Below are 19,871 nucleotides of genomic sequence, written 5' to 3'. Positions count from 1 at the left end.
TAGATATCTACTCCTGTTACACCCTGAGTGAGTTAATAAGTAACCAATATGTGTATTTATTCTGCATACTAAGTTTCTTGTGATAGGTCTCACACTGGCCTGGACTGCCACGAGAACTGGCTAGTTCAATCACATGCATTAAACATCAGCTAATATGGCAACCTCTAATTTCTAATAATGTGCGGGGTACACGGGGAGGCTTATTTGAAGAACCAATTAACACTAAGCTGACAATTTAAAATCAAAATTGTGCTAAATGGGCTAGTTTTGTTTCTCTTAACTGTCATTAAGATCTCAGACTTGTTTGTTGTAAAATAAGTAACATTCTAAACTGAAGGAATATAATCTAACACAAAAATTAAATGTAACTCTTGCATGCTTTCAATACATAGAGTTCTAACAAATTATCGCACTAGAATCTTCTGATGATATCAACAATCTCCGATGACTGATACTTTGTAACTTTGATTCATACTGGTAAAAGGGCATCGTGGCGGGAAAATAAGGACTACGTATGCACACGTCATATGACCAATTAAGCCTACCATTAACCGATTCCGAAACATACTGATTGCGCAAAATATCCCACAAGATAGCAAACGATAGTAGTTAGTGGCATATTGACAAGTTAGTAAAATAGACACGGTCCAATTCTTTGGATCTGTAATACCCATTTTATTCATCCGCGACGACCTACGATTTGCTACGAAGTTCAACCTAACAACGACTGCGCGGAGTGATTTATTTAAGGACTACACCCAGGCGCTGCTCGAATGCAGTGGGTCCTCTTCTCTGTCAAACCCAGAAGAAAGCGGGGTCGTGACGGAACTGGGGAATTGTCGGAGGTCCCAGAATCACCGAAAATATAGTTTACAGAAACCTCAGTGTTGTGCGAGAGTACCCGTCAAATATAGATTTTTAAGATTTTTCCATAGTTGAACTAATACGCAAGTATGTCCTGGCAAGGCTACGTGGATAACCTGATGGCCGATGGCAGCTGCCAGGACTCCGCCATTGTTGGGTACACGGACGCTAAGTATGTCTGGGCATCGTTTCCCGGTGGTACATTTGTTAACATAACGGTAAGTACATAATCAAATAATTATAGAGTTATCTACAAACAAAGGGGAATGCCGCCATTTTAGGCTGTTAGTTCATTTAATATGGGAATAAGGCCTTGCCCAATGGGGGAGCCCTAGATGGAATGAAAAGGTAATGTTTGGCTCGAGCCAGGCATTGAATGTTGGCTAAGCTAACACACATGGTATCCGGTGTTTTCTTGTACAGAGACTTTTGCACGTTTATTTGAAATGTAAGTGCTTAGGCTCAGAACCACAACTACATTCAAAATGTCATGATGTTATCAATATAGCTAAGGTCTAAAGCTTTCCTTTTGAGTTAAACATTGACTGTTCAACATGAAAGTGTAGGAGGTAATCCGCTGGCTAACATGTTTAGTTAGCCGAGCTAATGTGTTGATACCTAACTATCTGAACTAGAACTTGCAAATGAAACACAACCGTGCTTTCAGCAATTTGATACCCCATATGGGATATGGGAAAGTTAAATGGAGACCGGTTTCCCGTCTTGTACGTTTACTGTTATGTCTAGCCGGCAATGCGGGCTTTGGGAGGGGTGTCGGGAGCGAAAAAAGGCATAAATCAGGCCTGTCACCCATATTCGAAAGTTATTAAGCAAAATTGTTGGCTCATTACGCTGCATGCATATGTTACATGCACAATTTGCTTTGTACACTCAGCCGTATTCAGATAATTTTGTGAATCAGGCCCTCGCTCTCGCCCCTTTTGATTTCCCAAGATGGCGCCTCCACTCTGCATTTATTTATTTTTTCCTCCTGTCTACGCAATTTGATCGGATTGCAACCTAAATTGGATGCACGAGCTCGAGGCAAATTGGTTGTACAATAGTTTAACATCCAATTGGCCTGCAGGTTTATTTTACATATTGCATCAGTCCGGTCATTCGTGGGCCCTCCATTTTGTTAGCTAGCAAGCAAGCGTGCATGTAAATCAACTATTTAGAGTTGCTTGTGTTGTCAAAAACAGTTTACTATGTCAATTCACGCGCGTGCAGAACAATTATTCGATAGTTTTCTACATGTTCGTGGGCTAATAAACATGTACGTTTTAACTAGCAATCTTTCTAGTGTGGAAATGCGACAGGATATTACCCATAATCTAATGAATTGCGATTCCTGTATCATAGATTGCCGTGCGGATATTAGAGGGTATTTTTCAGTCAGATGATTCCTTTGGCTTTGCTAAGCTATGGTTAAACATCTAACCATTAACTGTTTGGTACCCAGGTCTGGGCACATTCTCATAGCTGTGACATTAATAAGTTGGCAGTTACTCTGCTAAGTTTATGTTCAAATGTTACAGGTTGTAGGCAAGCTGTCAAATCAGTTGTCCTGCTGTGTTGCCTTGGTGAATTACTCTGGCTTCTGCTAGCCTCTAACGTTAGTGTTCTAGAGACTTCCACGAGGAGGCCAGCTTCTAGCTTTGCCAAGGCGTTATGGCATAACCTTAGCAGGCTAGCTACTTTGCTTTTTAGGTGGCCTCATTGAATACGCTGAATTCCCTTCATTTTTTTGTGAAAGGAAAGGGACTGTTGTATAATTGTGCAATTCTATATGAGGGTGAGGCCTTTGTGCTGTCATTTTTATTTGGATCCTGAGAATAAACCAGTCCTTCATTGAATAATTGTATGGGCAAACTATACTAAATCTGACTAGCTAGGCATCCGTTGCTGACCATGACAGTCAAGCAATGCCTGATATGTATTGCAAAGAAATACAACTGAACTGTATTGGATTGTTTAATTTGTTCACTGAACACGTGATTTAAAGGATACATTCAATGGTCTAGAGTCAAATATGAACACTGGCCTATGAGAGCTGAGATGGTTACACTATTAATCTCTATCACACAGTAGCCTGAACTATTTTTCAGCATGTGTTCCTTTCTGCCTGGTATGAAAAATGTGAACTGCAATAATTCTTAAATTGCCAAGTTCTCCCAACAGTGATTCCAAAAAAATCCCATTTATTTCAAATGTCTGACTGCTTTTGGCTGCCTTTTTGTTGAAATGTTTTAATTTAACCAAATAATGCTCCCTCTGAAGCTTTGCTAATTTTCACCCAATTTTGATTCTTGCTGTTTTAGACATTGGAGAGAATAAACATGGTCTCACTTATGCTCTTATCTTATTGTAGTGTAATGACAAATGTTTTTATGCATATGAAATTGCTTGACTTTCTAACTTTACATGCTTGACATTTGTCCATCAATGCTCATCCGTAGGTTGACGAAATCGACGTCATAGTAGGAAAGGACCGAGAAGCTTTCTTCTGCGGCGGGCTGACCCTAGGCCAAAAGAAGTTCTCTGTCATCAGGGACAGCCTCCACGCCGATGGGGACTGGACAATGGACATCAGGACAAAGAGTCAAGGAGGAGAGCCCACATACAACGTTTCCATAGGCAAAGCCGGCAAAGGTAATGCCTGTCCCATTTCTTCACTGCTCAATCAAACAATTTAAGGCTCTATGTAGTGCATAGGTTTGGTTGTAATTATAGTTTCCTGTGCATGTACAATATACTGGTGTTCACCTCCTCAATATATAATGTATTTAAGGGACAGATGCCATTAAGCCTGTCACATTAAATCAACAAATGAATTGAACTATCATGCTTTAGCTTACACTAAAGTGTAGCATCAGGTCCTAGATGGGCTTTAAAATAGTAGAAAGGGATATAATACAATTGGAAAGTTTACTTGTAATCTAATTGATATGTTGTAGTTATGTTATTTAAGCAACATTGCACTCAAACGCCTTTTGGTATTTGTTTCACTGTTCAAACAGTCCTGGATGTTTTGAATGTCAGCAATCACGTGTAAGATGTAGAACTTTGAAAATGCGTAATGGCGCTTTCTGTATTTTGAAAGTTCTGTAGCTTAAACTTGATTGCTGACATCCCAAACAGTGGACTAATGAAACGTGTACCAAAATATGGTTTGAGTGGAATTTCCCTTTTAAGCACAGAGCTATTATGTTTGGGGAAAGGGGGTTTATTCAGTATAATTGACTTAAGTTCAATTTCAAGTATTTTTCAGATTAAGGAAGCCAATCAAATACCATTTGATTTAAAGAATAGGTTCGTTTTGCATCATATTGGATTCAGGGACAATATTTGATCAACTGCTAGCTAGTCAAATGAGCCACAAGTCTTGATGGGCCACCCAATTGAAGGGGAGATGCCCTGCCATTCGAAAAACAAGATGCCTGTGAGTTGTGTCAATGTTCATTTTGCCTTTATGGTCCCTATTCTCCTATGTCCCTAGCAGCTTTAAGTCCATGACACTCCTACTTGCAATACACAACCTCTCATCTGTGTATGTTTATGTCACAGGGCAAGCTGGGCAACCTTTTCTGAGTTCACTCTTCTGGTCTTCTTCCCGATCGAATCAACCTTGAATTGCATGCGTATTCCCTATCCCTCTGTAATTGATTCTCTTTTCCCCTCACATCAAAGCTTAAGTGTCAAGTTCAAGTTATTCCCCATCACATGTTAACCCTAGTCCCAGTCGATTTAGGCATTTCCACTCTGATAGTGGCACTCAAGGATTTTGCTGCTGTTCATATGTATTGAGGAGAGGTACTACAAGCATGCTGACTGCATGTGTACTGCATTAGTGTTGGTGGTAGTGAGTAGAAGCATTCACTTTCCTATTCCTCCCTGCTGCTGGCATGCCATGTAGACTCATAGCTAAGTAGTGGATAAAGTAAAGGGTAGGCTTAGGCCAGTATTTTGTTTCTGATTTACAGAACTTGTCATTGCCACCTTTTACACCAGTTTAGAATGGAGCAATTTGTGCTGATATTGTCATAGCTTCTGACTGGGTAAAAAAGCCATTTATGGACTTTGTTAACATAAGCGGATGATTCAGACATTCCTTAGTTCAGAAGAGTAGGCTAGATGTGTTTTGTTATACTCTAGGCTAATGGGCTTGAATGGTCAGCACTATTGCATAATTTTAGTGAGAGCTTTGCATGTTTTCTTCCAGTCCAAGGGCAGCAGCCATAATAAGAAAATGAATGCTTGCGTATTGGCCATGGACGGGGCCTCTGGTGAGCTTCCTATGTCTTCCTTCATACTAACCAGCCCTGTCCACCACCTTGTTTCGGTTTGAATTTTCTTTAATATTCAATGATCTAACTTCACATTTTCTCAATTTCCCTTCTCTCTTTTCTTTCAGTCTTGGTTCTTGTATTGGGCAAAGAAGGGGTCCATGGAGGCGGATTGAATAAGAAGGCATACTCAATGGCAAAATACTTAAGGGATTCAGGGTTCTAGTTTTGTCTTGAATTAGCCCAAGTGTGGTAGTTGAGGAAGAGGGGAGAAGTAAAGTAAAAACACAAAATAAAAATGTTAAAGCAAAGAATGCTGTTAACATTTTCCTTTCAAGCTGTCCTATTTAAAATGAGCCCTGGCAGTGTTATCGGCAGTGCAGGGCCACATGTTTAAGACCCTGCAGTCAACAATGTAGCCCCACCTTTAGTGGGGAAAAGTGATTTCTTATCCCCCCCACCACCATGTCTGTTCATTTCTGTGCTTTTTTTTCTTGTGTACTCCAGCATTGGTTTTAGTCATGGGAAAGGAAGGTGTCCATGGAGGGCAGCTCAACAAGAAAGCGTATACAATGGCTGACTACCTGAGGAAGTCTGGATACTAAAGCAGCCTCTGCCCAGCCTCCTAGCAGCTCACCCTTTCCACCCTCTTGCGTTTCACAGTACTTCCAGTTCTAGTTGGTAGTTGCTTTTTTTCTGCCCCCTCCCATTTTTTTTGCTCCATTTTTTTTTTCCCCCTCTTTTTCCAGTCATCTTTATGCATTCACACTGTGTACTCTATTCCATTCTAGCACTACTGTTGCACCCTAGTTAAAGATGAGCATGTTGTTAACAGGACATTGTGACAAATCTGTACTTATAAAGACCTGCACCATTCTAGCCAATGCTCAGTGAAAACCCTAAAGTGAAGGAAACCTAAATTAAACTGAGATTTCATATGATGGTGCCCGGTAGTTCAGACCCTTTAGCAGCCGATGCCTTTGGAGCACTTGAGCAGTAATCAAGCTCATATTGTCTTCCTTTTCTAGAGCATGTCTGGGAGGGGAAACTGCATGCATATCTTTGAGCCTACTGAAATACTGTTCTGCCCTGTAACTCCTGCCAAATGTCTGTTCCTCCCTCCCTCTTTCCCATCCTGTTTGTTCTTAGTAGGTGACACTCCATCAGTACTCAGGAGGCATATTCCTCCAACCACTACACCTTAAAGTCCTCCGTAGCCCCCTCTCCCAGATGGGTTTTTAAGGGGGGGGAGCCCAATCCATTTTGGTATTGATTGAATCAAATGGCAAAACAGCGTTGACGCAGGTAGAATCTCCTCCCACGCCCTCTTCATGACCTTTCTGACTACATGAACCCCATGGACATTCCATCGTTGCAATGGCGCAGGCACATAAAATTTTGTTTGCCAGCTCCTGTAATATTATTTTTTATTTTAAGGCTGCCATTTTGGACAGTAGATATCCCAGCATAACGATCTGGAGTGTGTCCAGTTTGAATTTTTCTTAGGACCAACTTTTGTTGCAGCTTGGGTATTAATACATTTGCTCTAGCTACATCATTGTGAAGGACGACTGCTAGCCTCATCTTTCTGCCGAAGGCAAAGCAACACTAACATAAAACCACGCTATCACATGACACCAGATAAAGCTGTGGGGGGGGGGGGGGGGGGTAGTAGTTATTGGACGAAATCTGTTTCCTCATTTGTCAACCTTTTTTTATTTTATTTTTTATTTTTAAGAAATGAATTACTGCATTTGAAAACCCATGCTGTGTGAAGAAACAACTGTGGAATAAATTGCCTTGTTCTCTAGTCATCAACTAAGATGTGGTATCAAACTGTGTTCAGGCTCGGTACTTAATGTAATCTCCAATTGAAAATAACTTACAGTAGAAATGACACTCAATTTAATGGGAGATGGGATTGGTTGGAATAAGAACACTTTGGTTGTCTTGTGGAAACTTAAATACAAAACATGGGTATCCTGTGCCATAAAGTAGAGATCTGTTGATATTGTGTGATGGATTTTAACTGCTGCCCAGTAAGGGGCAATTTCATTGGCACTATTAGGGGTGTTTTAGCATCTACTCCAATGTTCAGGCCTTGTGGCATGTGTACTAATTAAAATCTTATTTGCTGATTTTTGTTAATTTCTTCCCCCTACACTTCTTACACATGGGATAGTCTCTAACACATTGGATTTCATATGCATAAACCAATAAATGCCATAAATTGATTTATCACCTTGTTTACAGACCGATCAAATAAATTTATTCCAACCAGATTGATTGTATGCACTTTCTTGCTTTTCAAGTTGAAATGTATTCTCTGTTTTGAAGGTAAGTTTTTGAGCCAGAGCAGCAGTTTTTATTATTAAATTGGAATTGGTCTGGAGGTTCCTATTACCCTGGCCTGGAGATAAATAGTTCAACTGGGATGCACTTGGTTAATCCTTGCAGGTAAACACGGTGGAGATGTTCCTATTGTAGAAAGGTATGAGGATGTTGGCTGGGTCAGTGTGGCAGAATTAGGCCTTGGGAACCCCACAGGGCCTGATGGTAACATTCCAAAATGTCCATTGCCTTGACAGTGGGTGTTAATTGGCTAGATCAGTGGTTTTCAAACCTCTCCTGGGGGACACCCAGATGTTTCAAAATGTTGCTGTAACCTTTAACTAGCTCACCTGATGGACTAATATGGGGCTTTGTAATTAGTTGAATACAGTGTGCTAGCACTGAATTACCGTAGTTCAAATACATGGAACTGCTGGTTGTTCCCAATGAGAGGTTAGAAAACCACTGGGCTAGATGGACTGAAATAATGGTTTAGGTCTGACGTTTCGTATCAGCATAGAATTGGGGAAGCAACAATTATTAAACTGGTCTGGATTCAATTGTCGACAACGCAGCTTCTGAAGGCATTTTCCGATTCAGCCAACAGGTAGCGTTTATCGTGAAGGCGATCTCCGTGAAGTGGGAACATTTTCTTAAAGCCATTTTCACAACCCGTAGTCGGATTGCATCCCGGACTAATTCGGGGTATGTGCATTTCTTTGTAGTAGTCTATTGGAGACTTGATATTGATGACGTAACCCGGTGGTAAATGCGTCATATCTAGTTAATGTCTTGGTTTCTGTAGAAGTAACCAAACTGGGGGAATTAAGAGTATCACAACTTGACAAGTGATTTGTCTTGGCTTCACAGCGTTCCATCAGCCCTTTTGGGAATTGGCCTATATGCATAGGTTTAAATTTAAAATGTTTCTTAGAGCCCGGCTGATTGAAAGCCTGTATCAACTGATGTGGGCTTTTTACCGCTGTGTTGGTATTGGCTGACCATTCCACCCGGTATTCAGTAAATGGGATGGGGGGGTGGAAGAGAATCTCATGCTTATCTGAACGCTTGTTGACATTCTCGTGTTGTCACAATGTAAGAAATCAACATTTTAAGCATAGTTTATTGGACAATTGCTATTTTGGATTGCAATTTATGTGAATTCATTGTGGGAAACTATTTCCTGACTAAAACAGTATATTGGCAGCTATCTCGATGACAAAAACTTAATCTGACAAAACCATCGGCAGGGCTCTAGTTTTACAGAAAAATGAAATATTCTGCATAACCATGGTAGCAACTGAAAGGGAACCGTTTGGAGATTAATACATTATTAGACCAAAGGTGAGTGTACACAATTCGCCTGACACGAGATTGAATCCAAACATTACTGTTGATTTTGTGCGTTTTACATTTATTATACTTGTCACCGCATTTGTATATAATGACATTAGAAAATACTCTGGATACATTGTTACATAAGACTTCCTGGAAAATGTGGGGTAGGTGCAACATGAGATTAACAAAATTACAAGGGTTTCAATGAGAACACTGACTGGTGTCTAAGTGGTCTCCCTAAGTGTGGACAGTTCCTACGCTATTTCAATGCACGGTTATGAAGTCTTAACTATAGCCATGTTTACATCCTATTGGTGACAGATTTTGTGAATATTCGAAAATCTATATAAAGAAAATATGCACATTTTCCCACCAGTAGTGTTTCCTCCAAACTAACTTGTTGCAGATAAAAAAAAATGTGTGATGTAATGCAGACAATGTACTTTTTCGCATATGTTTTCATGTACCGAATAAAAATCTAAAGTTCAGTGTTTCCATCGCATTTTTAACTCTGCCGTTAGTTTTGTCACAAACTGTTGGGTTGAATAGCAAGTATGCGTACTCTGGTCTTGGCATGTACACTAGCCAACAGCTCACAAATACTGCGGGTGGGCTGGTCTACATGAGATTATTGGATAAACGAGAATATTTGTATTTGTCAAACGGCAGTCAAGCATTGCTCACATCATGTCACCCAAATCAGACCATCGATATTTATTGGAAAGGAGTGTTAAGATCATCGTGCACTTTCACCATCCTGTGAAGTTCATCATTTATTTAATCTGTAGACTAATAAACTGCATGGTTTCCTGAGTCATAGTGGGAGTAGCACACACCATATAATCGTGTGACTCCAAGTTTACTTCGATATGATGGTTTTTATATCAATATTTGCACATAGGTGTTTCCACTGCCATTTCTTGCATAATACATTTTACAGACGCATAAAGATCCCACCATGTCGAACGAACAAATTAGGGTAAGTGTAACCATTTATCCCATCAAAATTTAGAAATTTCTAACATATACTGCCCTAGAACAAAAATAATATAAAATTACAGATTAATCTCGAAATTTTGATTTACATGTTAATAAGACAAATATTTGATAAAATATGTGAAAAGTCTGGACTGGGCTAAATGGGTACTGAGTGTAGCCTTGAGGCCCATGGGTGTTCCAAATAAACTCACCTCTTAAATAATACATTTTAATTTCCAAATGTTCAAAACTTACAAACGGAAATTTTCTTTTGTAAAATTAGATTTACATGAATCTCCCCAAAAGTTCAAATAAACTGATCATTGCTGTTAACCATGACAGTATCACTTATAACAGGGGAGTGTCCACAGAGATCAGTGTGGATTTAGGCTTTTGTTCTTGCCATCCAGTACACACCTGATTCAATTAATCCGACTTCAGTCAAGACCTGATTAGTTGAATCAGGTGTTATTGCTTGGTTAGAACACAACCCTGCACCCACACTGGCCCTCTGTGGATAAGACGCCATGCACAAAGACCATAACACACACAACTTTCAATTAATTATCTGAAAGCTGATTAACATTTGCTATTCTTATGAATTAGTTCAACTTGTCTTCCTAAAGCTTGTCTGAAGACAGTTTAAAATCTCCCTCTCTACTGTCTATTAAAAAGGTACAGGTGGTGGACCAAATAATGAATCACCTGGATGAATGAAAGACAACAATGTGACAATGCCCCCACCCAAAAGTGCGTGCGTAGTTGCCCAATAGTCATCTTGTCCCTCATTTGATAGCATTTTAATCCACCACTTGTAGGTCTTCTATCCGTGATATCCCTCAACCCTGATCTAATTCCTCTCTCTGCATCAGTGACTACCTGTCCACTCCAAACATGTTGGAGAGAGTACAGAGGTTTCTAATCTTGGTAAAGGCACCATGGCTAGATGCACAACATGCATAACTGTAGTTTTTGTGTGTTTTAATCAACTTAAATCTGAACAAAATACAAATTTATATTAATTGAATATTAGGGATATCAACACACTATTCCCATGTGTTATCCCGGGCCAGCTGTTTTGACTCTCGCTCGCTCTCTACCGCACCTGTTGTTTCGACCTGCTCAGATATGAAAAGCCAATTGACATTTACTCCTGAGTTGCTGATAGGGCTGTGGCAGTTATTCAATTTTGTCAGCTGGTGATTGTCATGCAAATAACTACTGGTTTCACAGTAATTGACCATTCGTTAACAAACACATGTAGACCTTGGATGCAGACCTTGGAACATCTATATTTTGAAAGTCTAATAAATCCATTTAATATAGCCTACACCATCACAATAAATCCATTAGACAGGTGTAAAGAAACCTTGTATGAAAAAAATGTAGCCTTTTTCAGAAGAACAGAATAGCATATTCTGAGTTGTCCAAATGTTTGGCCCTGAGTTGGCGGGATATGCCATATTGCTGTGTGCTACACTAGTTCATTTAGCAGACAAGATTTGCTTAGAATTCCGTGGCATTTTATAGTATGAAAAATAGGCCTACAATTGAATAAAACAGAAAGGATTTTTACTAGAGCTCGACCGATTATGATTTTTCAACGCTGATACCGATTATTGGAGGACCAAAAAAAGTCGATACCGATAAATTGGCCTTTTTTTATATATATACATATATTGTAATAATGACAATTACAACAATACTGAATGAACACTTTTTATTAATTTTTTTTATTAAATTTTAACCCCTTTTCTCCCCAATTTTCGTGGTATCCAATCGCTAGTAATTACTATCTTGTCTCATCGCTACAACTCCCGTACGGGCTCGGGAGAGACGAAGGTCGAAAGCCAGGCGTCCTCCGAAGCACAACCCAACCAAGCCGCACTGCTTCTTAACACAGCGCGCCTCCAACCCGGAAGCCAGCCGCACCATGGGAAACACCGTGCACCTGGCCCCCTTGGTTAGCGCGCACTGCGCCCGGCCTGCCACAGGAGTCGCTGGAGCGCGATGAGACAAGGATATCCCTACCGGCCAAACCCTCCCTAACCCGGACGACGCTAGCCCAATTGTGCGTCGCCCCACGGACCTCCCGGTCGCGGCCGGCTGCGACAGAGCCTGGGCGCGAACCCAGAGACTCTGGTGGCGCAGCTAGCACTGCGATGCAGTGCCCTAGACCACTGCCCCACCCGGGAGGCCTTGAACACTTATTTTAACCTAATATACTACATCAATAAAATCAATTTAGTCTCAAATAAATAATGAAACATGTTCAATTTGTTTTAAATAATGCAAAAACAAAGTGTTGGAGAAGAAAATAAAAGTGCAATTTGTGCCATGTAAAAAAGCTAACGTTTAACTTCCTTGCTCAGAACGTGAAAGCTGGTGGTTCCTTTTAATATGAGTCTTCAATATTCCCATGTAAGAAGTTTTAGGTTGTAGTCATTATAGGACTATTTCTCTCTATACCATTTGTATTTCATATACCTTTGACTATTGGATGTTCTAATAGGTACTTTAGTATTGCCAGCCTAATCTCGGGAGTTGATAGGCTTGAAGTCATAAACAGCGCAATGCTTGAAGCACAGCGAAGAGCTGCTGGCAAATGCAGGAAAGTGCTGTTTGAACGAATGCTTACGAACCTGCTGCTGCCTACCACCGCTCAGTCAGACTGCTCTATCAAATCATAGACTTAATTATAATATAATAACACACAGACATACGAGCCTTAGGTCATTCATATGGTCAAATCCGGAAACTATAATTTCGAAAACAATACGTTTATTCTTTCAGTGAAATACGGAACCGTTCCGTATTTTATCTAACGGGTGGCATCCATAAGTCTAAATATTGCTGTTACATTGCACAACCTTCAATGTTATGTCATAATTATGTACAATTCTGGCAAATTAATTACGGTCTCTGTTAGGAAGAAATGTTCTTCACACAGTTAGCAACGAGCCAGGCGGCCCAAACTGCTGCATATATATACCCTGACTCTGCTTGCACAGAACGCAAGAGAAGTGACACAATTTCCCTAGTTAAAAGAAATTCACGTTAGCATGCAATATTAACTAAATATGCAGGTTTACAAATATATACTTGTGTATTGATTTTAAAGAAAGGCATTGATGTTTATGGTTAGGTACACATTGGTGCAACGACAGTGCTTTTTTCACGAATGTGCTTGTTACATCACCCGTTTGGCGAAGTAGGCTGTGATTCATTGATAAATTAACAGGCACCGCATCGATTATATGCAACGCAGGACAAGCTAGATAAACTAGTAATATCATCAACCATGTGTAGTTAACTAGTGATTGTTAAGATTGATTGTTTTTTATAAGATAAGTTTAATGCTGCCACGCAGTGTCCTCGTGGAGTGCAATGTAATCAGCCATGATCGATGTCCAAAAATGCCGATTACCGATTGTTATGAAAACTTGAAATCGGCCTTAATTAATCGGCCAATCCGATTAATTGGTCGACCTCTAATATTTATCCCAAAAGATTTCCAATGGACTGGCTATTCTGTGTTGAGCGGTTAACAAAGAAACAGGTCTTCCTACAGTTGAAGTCGGACGTTTACATACACCTTAGCCAAATACATTTAAACTCAGTTTTTCACAATTCCTGACATTTAATCCTAATAAAAATTCCCTGTCTTAGGTCAGTTAGGATCACCAATTTATTTAAAGAATGTGAAATGTCAGAATAATAGGAGAGAGAATTATTTATTTCAGCTTTTATTTCTTTCATCACATTCCCAGTGGTTCAGAAGTTTACATACACTCAATTAGTATTTGGTAGCATTGCCTGTAAATTGTTTAACTTAACATTTCGGGTAGCCTTCCACAAGCTTCCCATTCCACCTGACATTCCTCCTGGCCCATTCCTCCTCCATTCCTCCGTCATTGAAAATAAGAATTTGCTCTTAACTGACTTGCCTAGTTAAATAAAGGTGTAAAAAAAAAATGAAAAAAAGAGCTGGTGCAGGCCTCCTTGCTTGCACACGCTTTTTTACATTTCTGCCCACAAATGTTCTATAGGATTGAGGTCAGGGCTTTGTGATGGCCACTCCAATACCTTCACTTTGTTGTCCTTAAGCCATTTTGCCACTTTGGAAGTATGCTTGGGGTCATTGTCCATTTGGAAGACCCATTTGCGACCAAGCTTTAACTTCCTGATTGATGTCTTGAATTGTTGCTTCAATATATCCACATAATTTTACTTCCTCATGAAGCCATCTATTTTGTGAAGTGCACCAGTCCCTCCTGCAGCAAAGCACCCCCACAACATGATGCTGCCACCCCCGTGCTTCACGGTTGGGATGGTGTTCTTCGACTTGCAAGCCTCCCCCTTTTTCCTCCAAACATAACAATGGTCATTATGGCCAAACAGTTCTATTTTTGTTTCATCAGACCAGAGGACATTTCTCCAAAAAGTACGATCTTTGTGCCCATGTGCAGTTGCAAACCGTAGTCTGTCTTTTTTTATGGCGGTTTTGGAGCAGTGGCTTCTTCCTTGCTGAGCGGCCTTTCAGGTTATGTCGATATAGGACTCGTTTTACTGTGGATATGGATACTTTTGTACCTGTTTCCTCCAGCATCTTCACAATGTCCTTTGCTGTTGTTCTGGGATTGATTTGCACTTTTCGCACCAAAGTACGTTCATCTCCAGGAGACAGAACGCGCCTCCTTCCTTAGCGGTATGACGGCTGCGTGGTCCCATGGTGTTTATACTTGCATACTATTGTTTGTCCAGATGAACGTGGTACCTTCAGGCGTTTGGATATTGCTCCCAAGGATGAACCAGACTTGTGGAGATCTACAATTTTCTTTCCTAAAGGTTTTGGCTGATTTCTTTTGATTTTCCCATGATGTCAAGCAAAGAGGCACTGAGTTTGAAGGTAGGCCTTGAAATACTTCCACAGGTACACCTCCTATTGACTCAAATGATGTCAATTAGCCTATCAGAAGCTTCTAAAGCAATGACATTTTATGGAGTTTTCCAAGCTGTTTAAAGCCACAGTCAACTTAGTGTATGTAAACTTCTGACCCACTGGAATTGTGATCCAGTGAATTATACGTGAAATAATCTGTCTGTAAACAATTGTTGGAAAAATTACTTGTGTCATGCACAAAGTAGATGTCCTAACCAACTTGCCAAAACTATAGTTTGTTAACAAGAAATTTGTGGAGTGGTTGAAATCCGAGCTTTAATTACTCCAACCTAAATGTATGTAAACTTCCGACTTCAACTGTATATGCTTAATTGAATTTATGCAACTTAAATTGTAATATAAATGTTAGGCTATAAATTTAGATGTTTAATACATTCTAAGGCTGCATGATACGCCTCTAATGATGATTCGAAAGAAGTCTCATGAAAGGCATGAGCTCAGCTCTATTTCTTGCCAAGTCTGCACACACTTCATCAGTCTCTCATTCACAATTTTACAAGCACTTGATAATATTCTCACCTAATAGACTATTATTCATTTAATTTGTTATTTTACATAGAGCCTACTAATATATGTGGAACTATTTTAGAATGGCCCACAAACAAAAACATGTAATCTGTAGCCTGCACTCGAATAGCAAATGGATGTTATGTGGGGTTATATTTTTAATATGCAAGCATAGGTGGTGCGTCCATAAATCTAGGGGAAGCTAAACTTTCCCTAAAATAAATTTGAATTATACTGAGCAGAAATATGAACGCAACATGTGGTGGTCCCATGTTTAATGCGCTGAAATAGAAGATCCAAGAAATGTTCCTTATGCACAAAAAACATATTTTTCTCAAATTGTTGCTACAAGTTTGTTTACATCCCTGTTAATGAGCATTTTTCCATTGCCAAGATAATCCAGCCACCTGACAGGTGTGGCATATCAAGAAACTGATTAAACAGCATGATCATTACCAGTGGCTTAATTTTGGTTTTAGAAGTGTGGGGGGGGGGGGGGGGGGGGGGCGCATCAACTGGCGGCTGGTCTGGGGGTTCTCCCTCAGAAGTTTTTGGGGCATCTTAAGTTCATTAACCGGCATTTCTACTTGGGCTGTCAAAAAATTGTCTTGGTCGACCAAGAGCAGTCTTCTTTTGACCAATCAAATTTTAAAACTTATATTTATCCATATTTAGACACGCCCTATGTGTTTTAATAAAATCAACTAGGCTATACAGTGCATTCGGAAAGTATTCAGACTCCTTGACTTTTTCCACATTTTGTTACGTTACGGCCTTATTCTAAAATTGATTAAATAGTTTTTTCCCTCATCAGTCTACACACAATACCCATAATGATAATGCAAAAACAGTTTTCAATATTTTGTGTGTGTAAATTTATTAAATAAAAAAACGTATCACATTTACGTAAGTATTCAGACCCTTTACTCAGGACTTTGTTGAAGCACCTTAGGCAGCGATTACAGCCTCGAGTCTTCTTGGGTATGACACTACAAGCTTGGCACAGCTGTATTTGGGGAGTTTCGCCCATTATTTTCTGCAGATCCTCACAAGCCTTTCAGGTTGGATGGGGAGCGTTGCTGCACAGCTATTTTCAGGTCTCTCTAGAGATGTTCGATCGGGTTCAAGTCCGGGCTCTAGCTGGGCCACTCAAGGACATTCAGAGACTTGTCCCAAAGCCACTCCTGCATTGTCTTGGCTGTGTGCTTAGCGTTGTTGTCCTGTTGGAAGGTGAACCTTCGCCCCAGTCTGAGGTCCTGAGCTCTCTGGAGCAGGTTTTCATCAAGGATCTCTCTGTACTTTTCTCCATCTTTCCCTCGATCCGGACTAGTCTTCCAGTCCCTGCCACTGAAAACTTCCCCACAGCATGATGCTGCCACCATGCTTCACCGTAGGGATGGTGCCTGGTTTCCTCCAGATGTGAGGCTTGGCATTCAAGTCAAAGAGTTCAATCTTGGTTTCATCAGACCAGAGAATCTTGTTCCTCATGGTCTGAGAGTCATTTGGGTGGATTTTGGCAAACGCCAAGCGGGCTGTCATGTGCCTTTTACTGAGGAGTGGCGTGTGGTGTGCTGCAGAGATGGTTGTCCTTCTGGAATGTTCTCCTATCTCCACAGATGAACTCTGGAGCTCTGTCAGAGTGACCATCGGGTTCTTAGTCACCTCCCTGACCAAGGCCCTTCTCTCCTGATTGCTCAGTTTGGCTGGGCGGCCAGCTCTAGGAAGAGTCTTGGTGGTTCCAAACTTATTCCATTTAAGAATGATGGAGGCCACTGTATTCTTGGGGACCTTCAATGCTGCAGACATTTTTTGGTACCCTTCCCCAGATCTGTGCCTCAACACAATCCTATCTCGGAGCACTACGGACAATTCCTTCGACCTCATGGCTTGATTTTTGCTGACATGCACTGTGAACTGTGGGACCTTATATAGGCAGGTGTGTCCCTTTCCAAATCATGTCCAATCAATTTAATTTACTACAGGGTGACTCCAATAAAGTTGTAAAAACATCTCAATGGTGATCAATGGAAACAGGATGCACCTGAGCTCAATCTAAAGACTCATGACAAAAGGTCTCAATACTTATGTAAGTAAGGTATTTCTGTTTTTGTTTTATAAATTTGCTAAAATTCCTAAAAAACTGTTTTTGCTTTGTCATTATGGGGTATTGTGTGTAGATTGATGAGGAACATTTCTTATTTAATCAATTTTAGAATAAAGCTGTAACTTAACAAAATGTGGGAAATGGGAAAAGGGTCTGAATACTTTCCGAATATGCTGTATAAGGCTTATGGCATAATTAGTGTAGTCTAGGACACTCGGCAAGTATTACACAGTTCAGGCTTTTTCTCATGTTCGAACCTGCATCAATTGGACACAATACAGAGCTGATTGTCAGACCAAAATGGAAGTAATAATTAATCGTCTCCATTATGTAATGGTGAGAGATCCAGGCCACCATGTTACCTATAAGTCTGATCAAAGAGATGGGGCTTTTGAAACCAATGTCACGGCCACAGAGCACAGTAACGTAGCTGGTTTATGGGCCACTGATCCACTACTTGTTCTGATCCATCATAAAACCTCTTGACGATGAAGAACACACTTCATTAAATCCCCGTAGCTTTGTGCCTCTTGATCACAAACCTCTTGAAATGGATGGAAGGCCTCAGCATTCTGTTGACAGTGTCTTTATTGAAGTGAAATTAAATTGAATACAGGCATGTGTGAGCATAAGATGTTTACAAGACATCAAATAAAAAGGCAACAGGACTCAACATAGAACAGTTCAAGTTATAGTAGAAAAAACGATTTTTACTTGTAGAACTTCCTACGTACAATATGACATGAAACCAAATACATGTTGCGAGACCTATCCACCAGTGGCATCATGCATTTGAGAAGTGGTCTGTGATGTGTCGAGAGCAGCCAAATTAAGTCTACAGCAGGCTGCTCGTAGCCGTGTAGACGCGGGTACTACCTGAACAAAACTGTTTCTCCCCACCCCCTCTGCTTGTATTACACGACTGCTGAGAGCTTACCCATAACATAGGTATGCTGTGTGTTTGCCCAATCTTCCTTTGGCTGAATGCATAACCCGGTTTGGCTTAATTTTGTCTGTGCAGGTCAACGTAACATATCAGTCGCATCAAAATCATACTCTTGAGATGAGCGACTGGCTCCAGGATCTCAGGGTAGAGACCGATTGGCAAAACCCAGTTCCCATGGCCTATCGTTTCTATATATTCACATGGAAAAGGTCAGCTCAATCGATTTTATAAAAGGCTGCTGTATAGTACTTTGATTTAGATATTTCTATGCAGCAGGAATATAGACAATATAACTTTATTTTTTTTGCTTCCCCAGACTACAGATATACAGGCTACAAAATAATCTATGTTTTAAGATGTTAATTGTGGTGATCTATACATTATTTATATACTCAATGCATTCCTTCACAGTTGGTGTCAAGCATGCTCGTGCACACGAGAGCATCGAGCCCTTTCTCACAGTGAATAGAGTATAACCCTAGTCGGAGGATGTCTGCAGAAAACTCACCCCATACTGAGTAAAATACAGCCCAAAACACATGATGACACTCATCTTGTCATCCAGACACCATCTGCACATTGTCCCACCCTTCAGTAATCAGGTTAAAAATACAACAAAATGAGAATTATGGTGATTTGCATTCTAAACTTGGAGGGAGATAAAATAGATTTTTATTAAACAGAGATGTAAAAATCAAACAAATCCTCTTGACCACGCCTCTAGCGTGAGTCTCTGCAACCCCATAGGGTGAGTGGGAGAGAGGGGCGGGGGACCGGCCACCTGTCTGTCAACTCAGGCCAACCAATCAGGCGCGGACTGGGTCGAGGTTGTCAGGACGAGGCTCCTGCAGCTGCACCACTGTCTCCACGGTGACCTCGCTGTCGTCGCTGGTGTCCAGGTGGTCGTCTTCATACTCGGAGGACTCCTGATCGGGCTCGGAACGTGAGGCGCCCGACATGGTGCCAAAGGAGTGGCCGCTGGTGGAGGCCAGGGAGCGCAGCAGCGGGGTGCTCTCTGACACCTCGTTCTCATCGGGCCCGCTGTCGCCCTCCTCCGAATCGGAGTCTGAGTCGCCCGCAGAGGGGACCACCTTCTGCTTGCACACAGGACACGTCTTCTTGGTCTTGGTCAGCCAGGGGTCCACACACTTGTTGTGGTAAGCTGGAGGGAGGGAGAGGACAGGGAAAAAGGTCACTACACTCACAATCATAGGCAGCATGTAGGTTTTTTCTAGGGTTGTAAATCAAAGGTACAACACACAAGGTAATCCTAAGGGTGTGCTTGTTATCTACTGAATGAATGTTGTACCATGACTATATAAGGGTGGACAATTTTGATTAGGTTTGGCTACAACACCTGGAGAGGGTCATGGGGAATTTCAAAGGCAAACCTAGCTTAATGTATTACAATACTAGGATTTAAGCTTAATAGGTTTACATATAGGGGATTGTGGACATTTCAGGAAATAATGCTTTAAAACCAGCCATTTTCACCAAGAAAATGGCATTTAGTCTATTTAACTTCTACATTACCAGTACCGTATACAGTATTAG

At 40.8% G+C, this 19,871-nt stretch overlaps 2 protein-coding genes across 6 annotated transcripts in view; one reads left to right on the top strand and one right to left on the bottom strand.

The window, feature by feature from the left end:
- The first annotated feature begins 753 nt into the window (after positions 1 to 753).
- On the top strand, positions 754 to 7,432 carry LOC129811088 (profilin-2-like). 2 transcript variants are annotated; one of them, XM_055862247.1, is made up of 3 exons: positions 754 to 1,082; positions 3,324 to 3,516; positions 5,279 to 5,651. In XM_055862247.1, exons 1-3 carry the CDS (start codon positions 954 to 956, stop codon positions 5,374 to 5,376), a joined length of 420 nt encoding a protein of 139 aa, XP_055718222.1. In that variant the 5' UTR covers positions 754 to 953; the 3' UTR covers positions 5,377 to 5,651. The 2 variants fall into 2 exon arrangements, with proteins under 2 accessions (XP_055718222.1, XP_055718221.1); XM_055862246.1 differs by lacking the exon at positions 5,279 to 5,651 and adding an exon at positions 5,658 to 7,432 and having other exon boundaries at positions 757 to 1,082.
- Positions 7,433 to 17,941: 10,509 nt separating this feature from the next.
- LOC129811086 (E3 ubiquitin-protein ligase RNF13-like) overlaps positions 17,942 to 19,871 on the bottom strand; it is a 103,323-nt gene continuing 101,393 nt past the window's right edge. For all 4 annotated transcript variants that reach the window (XM_055862241.1, XM_055862243.1, XM_055862242.1 and 1 more), the window contains one exon: positions 17,942 to 19,479. In XM_055862241.1, coding sequence (XP_055718216.1) covers positions 19,124 to 19,479 — 356 coding nt within the window. In that variant the 3' untranslated portion in view covers positions 17,942 to 19,123. The remainder of the gene's footprint in view (positions 19,480 to 19,871) is intronic.

This window comes from Salvelinus fontinalis, chromosome 14, assembly GCF_029448725.1.
Source record: "Salvelinus fontinalis isolate EN_2023a chromosome 14, ASM2944872v1, whole genome shotgun sequence".
NCBI classification, from domain to species: Eukaryota; Metazoa; Chordata; class Actinopteri; order Salmoniformes; family Salmonidae; genus Salvelinus; species Salvelinus fontinalis.
The sequence above is the reverse complement of the archived record's forward strand: the minus strand, read 5'-3'. Positions and strand labels throughout refer to the sequence as shown.